Genomic DNA, 19672 nt, shown 5'->3' on the forward strand with positions numbered 1-19672 from the left:
TTTTTCTTTGCTAATTATATAATTTATGTTGCACACATAGATGAGATTACAGAGCAACTCTGCTGAATTGTTGTGTATGGGGAAAATTAAAAATTACTAACCGGTAATTTCTTTTCTTTGAGCCCATGACGGCACCCCTGGAGAGGTCCACCTCCTTTCCCCATTGGACAGGAAACAGGATGCAGGGAATCCCTGGATCTTTAAAAGAAGTAACCTTCCCTCCTCTCGTCAGTATTTAGCAAGGACCTAGGAGCGAAGCTCACAACACACACAAAAAAATATAGAAATGCACACATTTTTTTTTTTTTTTTTTTTTTTTTGTGTTTTTTATGTCTTTTTTTTTTTTTTTTTTTTTTTTTTATATATACAAGGGCGGGATTTAGGCGGGGTGCCGTCATGGGCTCAAAGAAAAGAAATTACCGGTTAGTAATTTTTAATTTTCTCTTTTCGCCCTATGACGGCACCCCTGGAGAGTAGAATAGGAATATGGCCGCCTAGGGGGGGACTACAGCTTGTAGAACTCTGCGACCAAAGGTCAGATCCTCAGTAGATGATAGTTGTAATCTGTAATGTCTGAAAAAAGTATGTGGGGTGCTCCATGTTGCTGCTCTGCAAATTTGGTCAATGGAAACTGCTGCCCTCTCCGCCCAAGAGGTAGCTACTGCTCTAGTTGAATGAGCTCCAAACCCCACTGGCGTTATCATGTCTTTAGCCCTGTAACACTCTCCAATCGCTTGTTTGACCCATCTGGCTATTGTTTGTGTAGAGGCTGCTCTACCCCTATATTTCCCTTGGAAGGATATCAGTAAGTTATTACTTAAGCGCCATTCTTCTGTGACTTTTAAATAATGTAGAATAGCTCTTCTAACGTCAAGACTATGAAAAGATATCTCTTGTTCATTAGCTGGTGTGCTGCAAAATGATGGTAACACTACCTCCTGAGATCTATGAAAATCAGTGACTACCTTTGGTAAGAAGGCCGGGTCAGGTGATAGGACCACCCTGTCATCTCTAATGGTCATATAGGGAGTCTGTATAGAGAAAGCCCTAATCTCGCTAACCCTTCTGGCTGACGTTATGGCTAGGAGAAAGGCTAACTTATATGATAGGAATTTAATATGGCTTTCTGCTAATGGCTCAAAGGGCTTAGTGGTGAGGCCATTTAACACTAGATTGAGATCCCAGGGAGGAATCTTAGACTTGACAGTGGGACACAACCTGCTGGCTGCTTTAACGAACCTCTTAATCCATGGATGGTCCGCCAGTTTATAATCGTAGAGGGCAGAGAGTGCCGAGATCTGTACTTTAAGAGTGCTGGGTCTAAGGTTTTTATTTAGACCTTCCTGAAGAAACTGTAGAATTAAAGGAATGTCCGGGGCAGCCAGTACGTTTATCGGTTTATTTACAAATCTGCAAAATGTTTTCCAAGTGCGTAAGTATATCATCGAGGTAACTCTCTTTCTGCTGGCAAGCAAGGTAGTGATGACTTCAGAAGAAAGGCCTCTATCTATCAGCAGTTGCCTTTCAAATGCCAGGCAGTCATGTGAAGATTGTGAGCTTGTGGATGGAAGACTGGGCCCTGGCTGAGGAGATCTGCTCTGTCTGGTAGTATCCAAGGATCCGTCAGGGACATCTTTCTGAGCCAGGTAAACCAGACCCTTCTTGGCCAAAAGGGTGCTATCAGTATGACATGGGCCCTGTCCTGTCTGATCTTCCTGACTACTCTCGGAATTAGTCTGATGGGAGGGAACGCATAAAGAAGGCCCCTGTTCCACGGTTGGGCTAACGCATCCAGTGCTAAGGGCTTGTCGGCAGGGCAGAGGGAGAAGAACTTGGGAATCTTCCTGTTCGCTCGAGAGGCAAACAGGTCTATTTCTGGTGTTCCCCACAGTCTGGAGATCTGGTAAAAAACTTCCTGTGAAAGTTCCCATTCTCCCTGATTTAGAGAGTGTCGGCTGAGGAAATCTGCTTTTACATTGTCTACCCCTCTTAAGTGAAGTGCTGACAGGGATAGGCAATGTGGTTCTATTAATCTGAAAAGAAAATGAGTTACCCTCATGAGCTGTGGTGACCTTGTGCCTCCCTGGTGGTTGACATATGCCACTGCCGCCCTGTTGTCTGATAAGATTCTCACATTTTTGTTTCTTATTAGTGGAAGAGCCTGGGATAAGGAGAAGAATATTGCTCTCAACTCTCTCACGTTTTGTGGGTCCCTGGCTTCCTCTGGAGACCATTGGCCCTGGAAGACCTGGGAATCTGCATGGGCTCCCCATCCCCGAGGACTGGCGTCCGTGGTGATTGTCACAACCTCTTCTAAGTTCCAAGGAAGTCCCTTGGAGAGATGATTCCTTTGTGTCCACCAGGAAAGAGATCTGAGTGTCTGTGGAGATAGAAGGAGGGGCAAATCAAGAGATTCAACCGCACCGTCCCATTCACCAAGGATTTGAGACTGGAACACCCTAGAGTGATATTGTGCCCAGGGAACCGCAGGAATACAGGAAGTAAATAGACCCAAAAGTGACATAGCCTTCCTGAAAGTAGTCTGAGGGTTATCCAAAAGTTCCTGAGTTTTAGCGCAAATGTTGGAAATTTTGTTTTCGGGTAAAAAGGATCTTTTGGATCTAGAATCCAGACAGATCCCCAAGAACTGGCAATACTGAGAGGGTATTTTGTTGGATTTGTCATCATTGATTTCCCAACCTAATTTAACCAGGATGTCCTCTACTACTTTGATCTGGGTCTGTAGTGAATCAGCGGAGTTACTCACCAGCAAAAAATCATCTAGATAGGGAATGATTATTATGTCTTGTTCCCTTATGTGTGCCATCACTTCTGCCATTACTTTAGTAAACACTCTAGGGGCCTGTGAGATACCAAAGGGTAACGCCCGGTACTGAAAATGACATACTGAATCCAGCATTTTTACGGCCACCCTTAAGAACCTCTGATGGTCTGGGTAAATGGGGATATGGTAATAAGCGTCCCTCAAATCTAACGTGGCCATGTAACAATTCTGGGAGAGATTCAGGATGGCAGTGGCAACAGATTCCATCTTAAACCTTTCATAAGTAAGAACTTTATTGAGCGGTTTAAGATTGATGATGGTTCTATAAGAACCATTGGGCTTTTTTACCAGGAACAAAGTGGAATAAAACCCTTTACCATACTCTGCTTCTGGGACCGGGATCAGAACTTTTTTATCCAGTAAGGACTGAACTTCTAGTGTGAGGGCTATCTGTTTTTCAGGCTCTGATGATAAATCTGTAACTACAAATCTTTCCCCTGGGGAGGACAAAAATGAAATCTTTAAACCATGTTTTATTAGATCCAGTACAACCGTGCTATTAGAAATGTTACACCACTGTGACCAAAAACATGACAGACGCCCTCCCACAGGGACCTGGCGTCATTGTGTAGGTTTTTTAGGGTTATCAGTATTCTTAAAGAGGAACCCCTTGGTTTTTTTCGTGGGTCTCCACTCTTTTTTATTAGTGTTAGAGCTCCTCTGTGTGTTCCTACCTTTTCCCTTGAAGGGACGAGTAGATTGTTGCGGTATCAGGGGGAACCCTTTCTTCCTGTCTGATGCTTTCTCTAATATATTGTCCAGAGCTGGACCGAAAAGCAAGTTACCTTCGCAGGGGACCCCACATAACTTAGATCTTGAAGTGACGTCCCCTTTCCACTCTTTAAGCCACATGGATCTGCGAGCAGAGTTAGATACCGCGGCTGAACGAGCGGAAAGCTTCAGGGCGTCAGCTGAAGCCTCAGAAACGAAAGACATGGCTTTTTCCAAGGTTTCAAATGGTTTAAGGAGTTCGTCAACAGGTGTCCCTTTACTAATCATCTCCTTAAGTTCAGACAACCAAACCTCTAGGGCTCTTGAGACTGAAGTGGCTGCCACTAAAGGTTTAAACACGGCAGTAGATGCCTCCCAATCCTTTTTTAAATAAATCTCTGCTCGTCTGTCCATTGGGTCTTTCAGGGAGGCACAGTCCTCAAAAGGTAGAGCATTCTGTTTGAATATCTTGGCTATAGGAGGATCTATTTTGGGGGCCACGCCCCAAGTGCTAGATTCCTCTTGGTCAAATGGATATTTCCTTTTGAACTGTAAGAGAAATAACACAAGGTGGTAGGTGTAAATCGTATGATATTCAAAAAAGAAATTGTATATATATACCAGACAAGACAGCACTTACAGCGGCTGGTATAAAGAATTTTCTATCTGGGTTAGACCATTCATGTTTGATGAGAGTCTTGATATTCTGATGAATAGGGAAGACTGGACGTTTTTTAGGAGCCAAACCGCCAAACATTCTATCCTGTATGGTCTGAGGTTCTGGAGTCTCCTCTATGCCCATAGTCTCTCTTACGGCCTTGATTAAGGTATCCACAAAATCTACCGCAGGTGATGGCTCAGACACTACTTCCTCAACCTCCAAGCCCGACTGCCCCATATCCTCTGCCTCTGTGCCGAGACTCTGGTCCTCCTCTTCTCCTAAAGAGGACGGAGGATGAGACACAGATCTACTAGGTCCAGGTTGTTCAAGATCAATAATTGGAAAAACGGCTGGAGCTGACATAGGAAGAGGCAGAGCTGGAGCCGGTATAGGGGCTAACGGAGGGGCTGGTGTTGTAGGAGGCTGAGCCTGAAAAGGCATAGAAGCCTGAAAATAAGCAGAAAAAGAAAAATATATCTATATATCTTTAAAAAAAAAAAAAAAAAACTTTTTTTTTTTTTTTTCTTTTTTTTTAAACCTACCCTAATTTCCTTTTTTATGATGTTCTTCATGTTACGAACAAAAGATGGTCCCTGGTCTTCCAGAACTCTATTCATAGAGCTACCACAAAGAAGCTTATTGTAGGAGCTACTTAATCGTTTTCTACAGGTTGGACATTCTTTACTCTTAGAGCGAGTCTTACTGGATGACCCTTCCTAAAATTGACAAGACATCAAAACTTTAGAGAAAAACATAAAATCGATTGGGGAACTTCCCCTCTTACCCACTCCATACCTTTGGAACCTGAGTTGCAGGAGGAGTAGATTCAGTGATTTCAGCGCTCTCACCCTCCATGATGATCGTCCAAGATCCAGGAGGTCAGAACTTCCGTTATAGCACCAGGTAGCTGCTTCACAAGGGAGAGCAGCTCAAGCACCCAGGATTGAGTACTGACCTGGCGTCCATCATGGCACCTTTTTAAATCTGGCGCCGAAATCCCATGTGACCGGCTGACTCCGCCCCCACGCCGTGCGCTGACCCGGCGTCACCCTCCCGGCGCTCCACCTGAGCAGGCACAGACCCCGGAAGTTGCCGAACACGGCCGGCAGAGCTACCCCCTCCCCCGTACTTCCGGCTACTCATGCCGCAGCGCGCGCGGGCGCAGCGCTGCAGACTGGAGCACCAGCCGCACCGAGGAGGGCCAGGGGAGGTCCGGGGACCCGTCTTCCGGAGGTGTCGGGGGGAAGCCAGACTAGGAGGCTGCTCCATGACGGAGCCTGACGCCGCCGGGAAGCCGGTAAGTTTTAACCCGGTAACCCCCAGTCACTCTCTCTTTTAATCCAGGGTAGGGAAGGGAGAGCCCCTTCCAGCTCCTGCTCCCTTGGGACAGGAAACAGAAACTGACGAGAGGAGGGAAGGTTACTTCTTTTAAAGATCCAGGGATTCCCTGCATCCTGTTTCCTGTCCAATGGGGAAAGGAGGTGGACCTCTCCAGGGGTGCCGTCATAGGGCGAAAAGAGAAATATACAATACGACATTGTGAGCCAAGACATGATACAAATAGAATGGTATAAATGAATCTTTATTAGGAAAAAGTCTGTGTGGTTGCTGGCAGCCTTGTTGTCCTTCATAACTCTTTATTGTGTATCTTCTGTGCCTTGTAGATGTAGACATCTACATCTTTGTCATAGTGAACCTGATTGACAGTGAAATGTTTTCTCATCATATCTAGAAAGTTGTGGTCACGCTGGTATCGGAGTCTACATGACAACAAAATCACAGTCTGCTCTGAACTCAGGTGGATTATAGTCTTTAAAAGATCTTGGAATGTTTCTTCAAGATAAATTATATCTGCTCCAAGAATCACATCAAAATGAGAAAAGTGCTCAAGCCCAGTTCCCCAGTTCAGCGGTTTCACAGACATTCTGTGCTCCAGTTCTTTAGGAAGATTATCATGAACATTTGATTTGAGAAACTCCATTGCTACATCTCGATCGGTCACAGTGACATCAGCACCTAGGGTAGTAAAAAAAAAAAAAATAAAGTTACATTTAAAAAATATTTAGAATAATATTTGTATTGTTGATCAAACTGTCCCATTCCCGTACTGAGCCTTATAGAACCAGCTCTGTTAAAAACATCCATTTTTTGCATAAAACGGACTGCAAAAACACAATGTGAACCCAGCCTTACACATAATCACACAAAATGTTATGCTTGGTTTTAAAGAGAACCTGTTCCCCCCCCCCCCCCGTTCCGGAGCAGAGCTCGGACGACCCCCCCCAGTGCACACACATATAGTTACTGCTTCCACGAAGTCCTAATCCCGGAGGCCATCCCGTAGCAGAGATATCCCCATCCAAACAGAGATGAGTCCGACATCCATAGAGAATGAAGGCTCCAGTCATTCTCTATGGACGTCGGACTCATCTCTGATGAGCGAGCGTGGCTTTGGACGGGAATATCTCTGAGACTTTGTGGAAACAGTAAGTATATGTGTCTGCACCAGGGAATCGGCCGGGCTCTGCCCCGGTACGGGGGTGGGGTGGTAGGTTCCCTTTAAATTTAAAATGGACCTTGGTTCTGCCCATAAAACAGCAATTTAATTTTTTTTATTTATTTATCATGTACATAATAGTTAAATATTAACACCAGTCCTACCTGTATATACTTTTGGCTATATACTGCTTAGTGTCTTGTTGCAGGCACTCATGCTTCCCATCGCTTCCTCAAGGCATGGCTTGATGGAGCACTGTGAAGCATGAAACGGCCATTGGCTGAGGCTGTGAAAAGAGGTGTCTACATGTTTCTGTCCTGTATGTCTTTTGGATATAAACTAAACATCAAATTTTCTGGTGAGTACTGCTAGACATTATCTTTTTTCACTTATTCACATGGACTGTACTATAACCAAGCTAAGCATCACTGAACTGATCATATGTAGATGTAGGACCTGATATCTATTCCTGCTGGGAGTTGTAGTGACTGTGAAATCTCTTGCTGGTGGACTCTGCATTACAAGCCTTACATAGAGGGTTTTTTCTGGAGGTGCAATGCTGCCTCTGACCACAAGACACTGGCAGGATAGGAAACCCAGCCAGTGGGTGCTTTAAGCAGTAGCTATCATGGAGGGAGACCATGTTCCGTCGGGGAACCCGGGCCCACCTGCCGCACAGGCCCTGTAGCAGTTGCGTGTTCTGTCTCCATAGTAGCGACGCCACTGGTTATTCTGAAGACTGAACTTGATGGACTCTTCTTCAACCTTATTAACCATGTAACTAAAATTGTTCTCAAAATCTTGCATAGGACATTATGACCCTGACTGTTTACATATCGGGGGGTGGATGATACTGCTTTGTCTGGCTGACTAGGATCCACTAACAGTTCTGGGTATACAAGCCTTGGCTGTTAGATACATATGTCTTTTTGGTTGATACGACTGTGGCAAGAAGGACAGCTAAGTGTGGAGAGCTGCCATGGATGTTGATTATCACTCATACCCACAGCAGCATTGCACCTACCACTGTGCAATGCAAGGAAAGTTAGCAGACATTTCTACTACTTGTGTGGTGACTTTGGATACATCTCTACTTGGGTTCTGCACTTGGAAGTGCCCCTCCTCTGCCTCTTTATGATTATCTTTATAGAGGAGACTTGAGGGTCTTTATAAGCCTATGAGATGCATACTTGTCTAAAACTCCCCTTTACAATAGGAATACTGTACCTTTCTGTAGTCTCACCAGAGTAGAATAAGAAGTACTACTCTAATCTTATAAAAACTTCTGAATTCCATGAAGTGTCCTCTGGAGTCATTTTCTTCTGACTTTCAAAACCAGGTGGGCTTTTAGCTGTGAGAAATCAATGATAACTCCCTCAACAAGCAGAGAGTACCTGATATGTAATACATTCAGGGTGTTTCTCAATATCTCTGTAATAAACTCAACCAATATTTGCTATCCTCAGTTCTAAGAGACATCCTCCCACAATCATTGTTATAAGTATATCATCTACACTGGGCACGGTTTTCATTTTCTGCACATATCTGATGTAATACAATGATTGGCGATATATCACTTACCCAATAATGCTGCCACAATTCCCACCAATCCAGTCCCTGCACCCAACTCAATTACAGAACGTCCCTGCACATTCATTCCTCCAGCTTCTAGGTACATACAGAGAACGACAGCCTAAAATCAGAGGGTGGAACAATAATGTCATTCAGAGTATTGTACAGAGATCAAGGGAGGTATGAGAAAACATTTATATTTGATTCTTTAGCTATAAATGATGTGTTATACATGAAACCATATAAAGCTTCATTTACACTATAGAACCGATATGCAAAAACACAAGGCAAATTGTATTGTCTCTATATGGTCTATGGTTATGTGCAGAATCCTTAGATAAGGGAAATGTGTACCTGATTTCATACTAGATTCTCCTGAAAACAAGTAGCATTTATGGTGCGTTTACACAGACAGATGTATCTGACAGATTTTGAAAGCCAAAGCCAGGTATGGATTTGAAAAGAGGAGAAATCTCAGTCTTTCCTTTATGACCCATTCCCTGTTTTTGGTCTGTTCCTGGCTTTGGCTTCAAAAATCTGTCAGATAAATCTGCCTGTGTAAATGCACCATTACTCCATCAGCTCTACTACAGTCTTTCTCCACCTGGACTCACAGCTGCCTTAATAGACAGGACAAGGGCCTATAACACCCCTCCCCCCCATTCTTCTGCCCCTTTATCAGATATGTATATATATCTATATCTATATAGCGACTAGCTTCATTAATAAAATGATCAGCAAAATACTGTTTAAGATTTTTAATATCCCCTGAATATGTGACACCTATACCGATAAGGGTAAAAGAGTACCACGGCAATACATACTGCATCCCAGACAACCGCCGCTACTCCCAGTGCTTTCCAGTCCTGCTTGATATGTATGGTGTGGTTGGAGAAGGTATAGGTAGTGCTGGAATGATGAAACCTTTTTAGGCCACTTAGTATCTGGTCATCATAAGGTACCAAAGCCATTGTAGAAAGCCAGATGAGACAGACCTATGACATAGTACAATAGGGTTTATGAATACACTATAATAAACATATAGAATAGTGAGAGTCATCATTCTTGTAGTTACTGGACATACAGTAGTCAGCTGTACTAAGCTGTACTGCACTAAGCTTGACATATGGAGTTGTGCTGCCTGGTTCAATCATGTGAATGAGGACTAAGCTGGAATCACTGATAGAACTCCCCTGTATGACTAATCTAGTTCTCCTGCTGTATCAGGCATAGTTATTGCTGGATCCTGGGATAAGGACGGGTCACTGCTCGCCACTGGGCCTGTGCATCTGTTATAAATAGTAGCAGCACATTGACTGGGAGACATTTGGTTGCAGTTGCTGGCAGCTGCAGTGAACGCCATATGTCTCAGCAGCACACAGAGTGGAAGACGATAGCAGAATATTTATCTAGCTATCTATTGCTAAGGATTTTTTTGCAAACCTGGGAACAAGATTGTATGAAGAAATCTGTTCCCAATATTTTAGGCACATAAATCAAGCGCTACCTAGGCTATACCCACTTTCATAGACACCACAATATACAAGAACATACAGAGTAAGATAAACTTTATTATTTTATTTCACTTTATATGGTATAAACAGATTTAAAAATCAGCATGTTAAGCCCAAGTTATGTGGTTATAAAGCTAGAGAAGCTGACCATGGGTACTAAACTCCCAAGGGTCAACTCCACAGCTAATCCGCCACATGTGAATTTACCCTAAGGCTTAGTTCCGAAAGTGTTTTGGCATGTAATATATATCCAGATTAGCACAGAGAAACATACAATATATGTCTTACAGTTCTCAATAGGAATATATACTGCAGTGAGATTTTTTGTTTCTATGATTTGCATGGATAAGTGATATGTCAACGGCTTTAGGAAGCTGATCAAGGCCATGCCTGGCCGAAACACGTACTTGATGTAACATGATGCGTATTGCACTGAATAAATAAGCGCATATTCATTTGGTGAGTGCTGGGTTCCTTCTATACATACTAATAGCTTCAGGAAGGCAGAGCGTTCCTTATTGAATGGGACTTATCTGCATGTAAAAATGAAAGTAGTGAAGGACATGCCTAGGATTTCTGTTGCTTTTGCCGCAGCGTATGTTTCAGATGGAAAAATATCCTATGGGATCAAAAAAATAGTCAATGTCATTCTAAACAACCTCCCTCCATTTGAAAGCTTTTTTGTAAAATATACCTCTAAAAATCTTGGCCACTAGGCATCTCTTTTCTCTGTAATCTGCTGTCTACTGCCTGTTGCTAGGAGAAATCTGTCTATAGTAACAGCCTCAGCTAGACTGATTACAGGAAATAGGGACAGGGCATACCATGTTTTCTGCATAAGATTGGAAGGTAAATGCTTTTCATCTAATCTCAGCAGCAGCAGAGTTTATTGTAATCCTTTGCTGCTCATGTTTATTTTATTTCTACTCACTAGAGATGAGCGAACCTCGAGCGTGCTCGAGTCCATCCGAACCCGAACTTTCGGCATTTGATTAGCGGTGGCTGCTGAAGTTGGATAAAGCCCTAAGGCTATGTGGAAATCATGGATATAGTCATTGGCTGTATACATGTTTTCCAGACAACCTTAAAGCTTTATCCAAGTTCAGCAGCCCCGCTAATCAAATGCCGATTGTTCGGGTTCGGATGGACTCGAACCTGAACCCGATTCGCTCATCTCTACTACTCACACTGCACCGTTCAAAGCCAGTGCTTCAGTAACTTCTTCTCCCCCACATGCCATCTATAGCAGTGCTTCTCAAACTGTGAGGCGGGCTTCACCAGTGAGACGCCACCTAGTTTCTGGTAAGGCCCAGCTTGGGAGGTAGTTCTCACAAAAGTGACAATAAGCTGCACACTCCTTTCCCTGACTCAACAATTTCTGCTTTAGGAACATTAGTGACTCATTTTATGCTTATTTTATGTTAAGCAGAGATTAGGGGACAAATGGAGGGTAGACTGAGCAATAGTTTTTATATTTGCATGGACTTCTATCATAGATGGTGAGGCCACAATATCCTCTTGGTGAGTTTTGTGAGGCCCAGGCATCATTTTGTCTGTTGGGTGAGGCTCCAGTAGAAAAAGTTTGAGAAGCGCTGGTCTATAGTACTGTATTGTATAAATTAGCAGCCCAGCACAGTGCAGGCTAGTCCAGTGTACATTCACAAGTGCCTAGCTTTAGATGTAAGGGAGGAAGTCCTGTGTGTGTATTAGTGACAAATAGCCCAGCTCTGAACCCACCCCCTGAATAGGAGAGAATGGCAAACAGCTGTGCACCATGGAGTGGACTCTCAAGGGCTCAAGAACAGCAATGAGAGCTCTAAAACTACCTTATCATCACTATTGGTGTATTTACACGGAACGATTATCGCATAACAATTATCGCAATAACGATCGCATTTGAGCAATGATCGGCTCGTGTAAACATAGCGAACGATCAAGTGACGAATCATAAATTGTTCATCTGGATCTTTCAACAAGTTCTTAAATCATACTTGGTCATTCACTGAAAATTCGCAGATCGCTTCGTGTAAACAGTCTTTTAACAATTTACTCTACCTGTAAGATAGGCTTAAGCGATCTTAAAACAGCGCAATAAAGATTTTTCCAAATGATATATCGCTCTGTCTAATGGTGCATTTACACAGAGAGATTTATCTGACAGATCTTTGAAGCCAAAGCCAGGAACAGACTATACACAGGGAACAGGTCATAAAGGAAAGACTGATATTTCTCCTCTTTTCAAATCCCTTCCTGGCTTTGGCTTAAAAAATCTGTCAGATAAATCTGTCTGTGTAAAAGCACCATAAACGCTGATCGTTAGAAAAAACACATTATGTCGAAATCGTTAATCGTTCAATTGGGCGAACTATCGCTCCGTGTAAACGCAGCATATGAAGCATTAATCTGGTAAAACGATGTAGGTTGTAATATTTTAACAAAATTTTCAACAATAGGTTAGTTTAAAAGAAGATCTATAAATCATTATGGCAACCATGAAAGTATAAGATTACATCTTTCCTTTAGACAAATACCTCTGTTTGAAAGAAGCTCCATATACTAAAGGAAAGAGTCATTTGTTACGATAAGTAAAGATTTACACTGTTAGTGTACAAACACACACACCATATACGCAGCGTATTTACTGCTGCGATACGCAGCAGATTAGATCTAAATAACTGAACACAGCATCAAATCTGCACCACCAAATCTGCTGCAGATCTGCTGCGTATACGCTGTGTGTGTGTTTGTACCCTATGGCTGGGTTCACACTACGTATATTTCAGTCAGTATTGTGGTCCTCATATTGCAACCAAAACCAGGAGTGGATTAAAAACACAGAAAGGATCTGTTCACACAATGTTGAAATTGAGTGGATGGCCGCCATTTAATGGCAAATAATTGCTGTTATTTTAAAACAACGGCCGTTATATTGAAATAATGGCAGTTATTTACTGTTATATGGCGGCCATCCACTCAATTTCACCATTGTGTGGACAGATCCTTTCTGTGTTTTCAATCCACTCCTGGTTTTGGTTGCACTATGAGGACCACAATACTGACTGAAATATACGTAGTGTGAACCCAGCTTTAGGGTACAAACACACACACCGTATACGCTGCGTATTTACTGCTGCGATACGCAGCAAATATGCAGCAGATAAGATCTAAATAACTGAACACAGCATCAAATCTGCGTATTTGCTGCATATCTGCTGCATATACGGTGTGTGTGTTTGTACCCTTAATATATTTACTGGAACTGACAAAGAATGTAGGACTGGTCTCCCTCTCTATTCAGAACAGCGTCTACAGAATACCATCCTGCTGGGACATGAAGAGGCCTGATTCATCAGAGCTGTCTATTGCACCATTGTTACTCTGACACAGCCAATGTGTAGAGGTCATGAACAGGATGACACTGGGAGGACACCGAGATGTCGCTAACAACAACAAAGAAAATAGTACTATTTGCATTATTAATGGTCAACTTCTGTCCACATCCACCAAGCTTTTAAATAAGACAAGCCTAACAGTGGAAGAAAAAACTGTAGTGCCTGTCTATGGGTATGCCTCACATCTGCCATCAGCTATACTACTACAAAGCAAGTCAGAAGTCACAGGACACCCTTTTATTTCACAGACAAAAGGGAAAATTACATGTTGGAATACCCCACAAGTGATGGGTGAGGGAGCCTATGTCAGGAACATATAAATGCAGTCCATCCAGGCCTTTGCAGGGATGTACTATTAGTCAATTTACAGTACATCCACCTAAGGGACAAGCCCTCAATATGCCCCCTCCTTCCCTAGTGGCTAAAATTGTACTTTTATTGATGATCTTCAAATAGGTATTATTGCGAGAAGTGTAGTGATTGAAATGCCTTTCAACTAGACAGGTTTAAAGTGCCTAAAAGGAAATAGACACTTTCCTGAGGAGTGCTCCGGGAATACCCAGTTTTACCCTTAGGTTAAAATTTAACTTTTATTTGTTCTGCATTAAAACTTTACTTCAGCTATGCAAATTAAAATATTGCTACCTCTTTCTATATACTCTGTATTGGTGTCGGCCGACACTGTGTGCGTTATTGGGTAGGCTTCGTAGTGTTGGGGTGGTACAGTCCCCAGCTGGGGTTACCTGTGCCCTTTTTGGTGCAATCCCTGTGGGTTCCTGGTTCAACCAATATCAGAACTCCACACTGAGCCCGTTAGAGCAGGAGTACACTCTTACAGCAAGATACTGCTGTGCCCTGAGAGATTTTGTATACGCTCTTCCCCCGCTAATCTATTGTGAAGCCATAGAATCACCCATGTTTAAGAGGCGCAATAGTTTAAAACATTGTCCGTATGACTGACATGTTTCACCGGTCTCACCAGCGTTTTCAAAGTCACGGCGAGACCGGCAAAACATGTCAGTCATACGGACAATGTTTTAAACTATTGCGCCTCTTAAATATGGGTGATAGCTCCCTATTTCGCTCAGGGCACTGAGGTTGAAGGTGTTCGTCTCTTACCTTCATCCTCAGTGCAGTACCCGTGTGGAGTAATCCTGCGTCCGGTAAGGCCCTTTGGCACACTGGGGGTGTGACTACAGCTCCTAGAGCCCTGATCCGTCCCTGGCCAGCCTCACCCTTCTAATGATGATCAGTGAAGTGGGCCGGTAGACCAACCCCCAGTGCTCTGAATGGCATTACCAAAGACAGGATTCCACTAAAAACTGCATGGGAACAGCACTGAGGATGAAAGTTAGAGACTTGTCTTCATCTTCAGTGCCCTGTGCACAATAAGGAGCTATCAGCAGGCTAGATTTGTTTAACCTGCTGATATTTCCCCTTTAAGTATTACTGCATTTCAATTTGTCTATAGGAAGCAAGGGATACTCTTATTTCGAAGACATTGAGTGATAAAGCTCAAGACACGCTAACCTCTTAGCTATTACAGATTCTCTATACTTCTGTTTAGGGTATATAGAAAGCAATTGCTAAGTGTTTTCTCGCATACCCCATCTAGGAGTACTTCTATTACTGTCCTGAGGTGAGTGATATTGCGATTCTCCTAATTTACCGCCTGTAAGGACCTTGTGACGTTGCCACTGGGTTAGCTGGAATGGCAATTAAAATCTATCCATGCCTATTACACGTGTTAGCTATTAGGCTTTGTTCATATGTCTGTTGTACATTTGGACACGCAAAGGCACAACTTGTAGTTTGTAGGGCTCTGTTGCTAAATCTCAAGTAACTATACACAAAAGAGGTTTTCAATGGAACCACTAGGACCTGGGATCACGTGTGTAGCCTTTACAATACACCCCATTATGATGGTTCACATCACAACCAATAGACTCTATTAATATTTTTTTACAGCTTTACCAGTGTATAGAATAATCAGGTATAAAAATACATTTCAACAGCACAAAATTATAGGTCAACAGGGTCACCTCATGTGGCATAACCTCAGTCCATCACAAACCCTCTAAGGCTAGTTTCACACATTACAGTTTTTTGAGCCAAAACCAGAAGTGGATTCAAAGAAATGGGTAAAATAAAGGAAGCACTTATATGTCTCCTACCTGCCGGATCCACTCCTGGCTTTGGCTCAAAACTGCAGTGACAGTTTTCCAAAAAACTGCCATGTGTGAAACCAGCATAAGAGTCCATTAATCCCATGGTTCATTGGCCCAGGGTAGTCTATCATGAGATGTGGGCATAGTTTCCTGCTGGTTTGTGAAGTAGCCTCGGTCAGATTCCTTGATATGGGCAAACATAAGAGAATGCAGATGACCTGGTATGATGCACTGCGGGCCGTCCTGAGGCCATAAGTGCACTGCTTCGCCCACCCAGTAGCTTTACAAACAATATCCCCCTGTAAACTTTATCTTATGTTTAACCATATCTAGGAAATGGCGCACCAGATCGAGGAATGGAAAAAAAGCATTTTGATCATGGTGACCTGGGCTACTTCCCCATACTAGCAGGTTAGTAATGCCCAGACCTCCGGATAGATCACATTTGAAAAAACAATAGGGGAGATTTATCAAAGGGTGTAAAATTTAGACTGGTGCAAACTGGCCACAGCAACCAATCACAGCTTAGCTTTCAGCTCTGGTGAAAGGAAGGAGGAGCTGTGATTGGTTGCTGTTTGCACCAGTCTAAATTTTACACCCTTTGATAAATCTCCCTCAATGACTATAAATAATAGGATAACAGCAAACATTCTCCAACAACTATTTTAAACAGAATTGAGGTTATCCTATTATGCATAGTTCAGATAGTTTCTGTCAGGGTCCTAGACTTCTGCTGGATGGAATAGCAAAGATCTTGGTGCGCTATTCCATTGAGTAGGATCCTGTATGTGAGTTTTTTTACAGTTTATATAGGCTGGGTTCACACACTGTATACTTCAGGCAGTATTTGGTCCTCAAGTCAGGTCCTCATAGCAACCAAAACCAGGAGTGGATTGAAAACACAGAAAGGCTCTGTTCACACAATGTTGAAATTGAGTGGATGGCCGTCATATAACGGTAAATAACTGCCATTATTTCAATATAACAGCCGTTGTTTTAAAATAACAGCAAAAATTTGCCATTAAATGACGGCCATCCACTCAATTACAACATTATGTGAACATAGCCTTTCTGTGTTTCAATCCACTCCTGGTTTTGGTTGCTATACAGCCTCACAAATACAGCCTCAAATATACATAGTGTGAACCCAGCCTAAATATGATGGATTCCACAATGTACTATCCTTTAGGGAGTCCTCAGACATATATCATATTATCTTAAGGATGTATTACATGGCTCAAGGAGCAGTGTAATGGTCCTTTTACACGGAACGATTTATCACTCGCATTTGCACAATAACGATCAAATTCGAACGATAATCGTACGTGTAAACGCAGCGAACGATCAAACGACGAGCGAGAAATCGTTCATTTTGATCTTTCAACATGTTCTCAAATTATCGTTGGTCGTTCGCAAAAAATTCGCAGATCGTTCTGTGTAAACATTCTTTCAACGATTTCACCTATGTGTGAGATAGGCTTAAGCGATCGCAAAACGATCGCATAACGATTTTTCCGTACGTTATGTCGTTCCGTCTAAAAGCTGATCATTATAAAAAAAAAAACATTGTTCATTCAAAATCGTTAATTGTGCGATCGGCGAATTATCGCTCCGTGTAAAATTACCATAAGGGAGAGCCAATCTGCTAGATAGTCATCCACTTACTGAGCCTATTACACGGCTCAACAATCGTGTAGGAAGGGCTGCAAAGACATAGGTAACCTGCAGACCTTGCTTTCACATAGAAAATAATACATTATATACTTACCCAGGATGTTCTGGTGCCTTTACCCCACGTTTCCATGCAGCCCTGGAAACTGACAGCACAGATATGTTTAAAGAGGATGTACCACCTGGTACATACTTTTTAACCTAAACCCACTGATCTAACGGCGCCGGCACAGGGAAGCCAGTGCCGTGGTCCGTTTTTCGGACCGAGGCCCCATTCTCGTACACAGCGCCGTTCTATGCACCCGAACCGGCCACTGCTCAAGCACTGGAGGCAGGCCGGGCCGCCCCCAGTGTGAGGGAATTCCCTCCTCTGTATGACGCGGCTCATTCTAAGGGAGCCGCGTCATACAGGGGAGGGAATTCCCTCCCACTGGGGGCGGCCCGGCCCGCCTCCAGTGCTTGAGCACCGGCCGGTTCCGGTGCATAGAACGGCGCCGTGCACGGGAATCGGGCCTCGGTCTGAAAAACCGACCGCGGCACCGGCTTCCCCGTGCCGGCGCCGTTCGATCAGTGGGTTTAGGTTAAAGAGTCACTGTCGTATTTTTTTTTTGCAGAAATCAATAGTCCAGGCGATTTTAAGAAACTTTGTAATTGGGTTTATTAGCCAAATCTGCCATTATCTGCATGTAAAAAGCCTTTTCCCAGGTCCCCCCCTCCTTCCTCTTTTTCATCCACTCTGAAAAATCTGAAAATTGTGACTTGTTGCAGGAGACGTCCCCTGTCTGTTCTAGGGAGAGGGGAGGGGGGAGGAGGAAGGAGGGAGTTAGCCGGCAGCAGAAAGCAGATAACAGAGGATTACAGGCACGGAGCTGGGTGACAGCTGTAATCCGAGCTCAGACAGGTCACTGGTGACTGTCACAGGAGATATCCCGTGAGGGATTTGTAGATTAACTCTTTGTTGTCCTGTTTTGGTCTTTTCTTTAGCTCTCTCCATAGGAGAACAATGAAGACAGGGGGGAGAGCTTCAGACTGCTTTTTCATGATAAAAATGCATTTTTCGGATAATAAACCCAATTACAAAGTTTCTTAAAATCGCCTGGACTATTGATTTCTGCAAAAAAAAAATTCACGACAGTGACACTTTAAAGAGGATGTACCATGTGTTGTCAGTTTGCAGATCACAAGCAGCCTATACCTACCAGCCACTCAGCTTGTAATGCAGTATCCTCTGGCCGCTTCTGAAACTTCAGGCTGCCGCCTCCTCAGGAATGACTGACAGCCAGAGGAGGCAGCTGCAGCCTTAAAGGGGTATTCCAGCGAAAATAACTTTTCCCTTATCCTGGAGATCATGGGGGGTCCGACCCCTGAACCATGGCCGGCCATCGAACCCTGGCTGACTCTGTTATAAATAGAGCCCCAAGTCAGCCCGTGACCCGCCTTTATTTATTCCTATGGAATGATGGAAAGAGCTGAGTACAGCACTCTTGCAGCGTACTCAGCTCTTTCTGACAAAAAGTTACAAAAAAATTTCGGAATACCCCTTTAAGTTACAGCAGTGACCAGAGAACCAGATGCCAGATCACATGTAGTATGGTGGGTGAATATAGACTGCTGCTTGTGATCTGGCAACTGACAACTCGGGTATACACATATCTGTGCTTTCAATTTCCCTTTATGTGCGGCCAATAAAGATACATTTTAAGGCTATGTTCACACAACGTAAGTTCTGTGGGAATCACGGACGTTGTTCCACGACCATGATTCCCACGGAACTCACGTAGTGCTGCAGGCTGAAGGGATCCCGGCCGGAGTGTATACACATAGTATACACTCTGGCTGTAAAAAACTGACATGTCAGTGAATAGCGGCGGCAGAAAACCCTGTCAGTGCACACTATGGAGCGAGCGGCTCCGGCAGCATGCTCCATAGTGTGCTGTAGGGAAGTGGGATGCGCCTGCCAGGGCCGTATTTACTACTAGGCACCTGTGGTCCGGTGCCGAGGGCAGCACCAGGGAGCAGGAGGAGGGGGGGGGACTACTTTTTAGGTTTTAAGCAGTGAAAACCATGAAAATGCGAATCAGACAATGTTTCTGCATGTAGAGAAAAGTGTGTGGTCGAAACCAGGCTCCCCAAGATGGGGCGTCTTCAGGTATAGTGCCCAGGGCAGCAGCAGCTGGTAATACAGCCCTGGTGCCTGTATCACAACCCTGCGGCCCTAACAATCATCCAGCAGATACTGCAGTACCGGCTGGGATCATCTTTTCAGAGACCGGCCATTCCATCAGCTGGCCGGGTCAGGGAACGGCCGGTCTCTTACGCAGTCTGAACATAGCCTTATGGTGCGTTCACACCTACAGGATCCGCAGCAGATTTGATGGTGTGTTCAGTTATTTAAATGAAATCTGCTGCGGATCCGGTAAGTGTGAACATACCTTAATGGGGCTGCACGACCCCATGCAGACACCACGATCACCCACAGGAGCAGTTACCGGGCTGCACGATCCGTCGCACGGGATGCAATAGGCGCACGTTCTCACTTATTCAAATCATGTGCTACAGCCTCTCAGGAATGTCAGGAAATATTGCGTTCCAAACCTCATTCTGAAGAGGCCCCGCCCATAACCACGCTGATTGGTACGCT

At 43.8% G+C, this 19672-nt stretch overlaps 2 protein-coding genes across 5 annotated transcripts; both read right to left on the reverse strand.

The window, feature by feature from the left end:
* Window positions 1–494: 494 nt before the first annotated feature.
* On the reverse strand, window positions 495–4679 carry LOC138801773 (uncharacterized). The gene is made up of 3 exons (XM_069984871.1): window positions 4197–4679; window positions 3520–4105; window positions 495–2380 (listed from the first exon to the last, which is right to left on the reverse strand). The coding sequence occupies exons 1-3, from the start codon at window positions 4656–4658 to the stop codon at window positions 495–497; spliced, it is 2934 nt and encodes a 977-aa protein (XP_069840972.1). The 5' UTR covers window positions 4659–4679.
* Window positions 4680–5783: 1104 nt separating this feature from the next.
* On the reverse strand, window positions 5784–19618 carry METTL21A (methyltransferase 21A, HSPA lysine). 4 transcript variants are annotated; one of them, XM_069983478.1, is made up of 5 exons: window positions 19521–19612; window positions 10368–10419; window positions 9111–9281; window positions 8296–8407; window positions 5784–6233 (listed from the first exon to the last, which is right to left on the reverse strand). In XM_069983478.1, exons 3-5 carry the CDS (start codon window positions 9255–9257, stop codon window positions 5845–5847), a joined length of 648 nt encoding a protein of 215 aa, XP_069839579.1. In that variant the 5' UTR covers window positions 9258–9281; window positions 10368–10419; window positions 19521–19612; the 3' UTR covers window positions 5784–5844. The 4 variants fall into 4 exon arrangements, with proteins under 4 accessions (XP_069839579.1, XP_069839580.1, XP_069839578.1 ...); XM_069983479.1 differs by lacking the exon at window positions 19521–19612 and adding an exon at window positions 19464–19493; XM_069983477.1 differs by lacking the exon at window positions 10368–10419 and having other exon boundaries at window positions 19521–19618.
* Window positions 19619–19672: the final 54 nt, after the last annotated feature.

The sequence above is a fragment of the Dendropsophus ebraccatus genome, chromosome 9 (genome assembly GCF_027789765.1).
Source record: "Dendropsophus ebraccatus isolate aDenEbr1 chromosome 9, aDenEbr1.pat, whole genome shotgun sequence".
Taxonomy (NCBI): Eukaryota; Metazoa; Chordata; class Amphibia; order Anura; family Hylidae; genus Dendropsophus; species Dendropsophus ebraccatus.

What these genes read in the sequence shown, in the direction of transcription:
- LOC138801773 (XM_069984871.1), bottom strand. Translation starts at nt 4,658, where the DNA reads ATGCCTTTTCAGGCTCAGCCTCCTACAACACCAGCCCCTCCGTTAGCC. An exon ending in AATTCTTTATACCAGCCGCT is followed by an intron (nt 4,106 to 4,196) that starts GTAAGTGCTGTC and finishes TTTCTCTTACAG; the next exon opens with TTCAAAAGGAAATATCCATT. An exon ending in TCGTCCCTTCAAGGGAAAAG is followed by an intron (nt 2,381 to 3,519) that starts GTAGGAACACAC and finishes CTATCTCCACAG; the next exon opens with ACACTCAGATCTCTTTCCTG.
- METTL21A (XM_069983475.1), bottom strand. An exon ending in CGGCGGTTGTCTGGGATGCA is followed by an intron (nt 8,408 to 9,110) that starts GTATGTATTGCC and finishes CTCTGATTTTAG; the next exon opens with GCTGTCGTTCTCTGTATGTA. An exon ending in AATTGTGGCAGCATTATTGG is followed by an intron (nt 6,234 to 8,295) that starts GTAAGTGATATA and finishes TTACTACCCTAG; the next exon opens with GTGCTGATGTCACTGTGACC.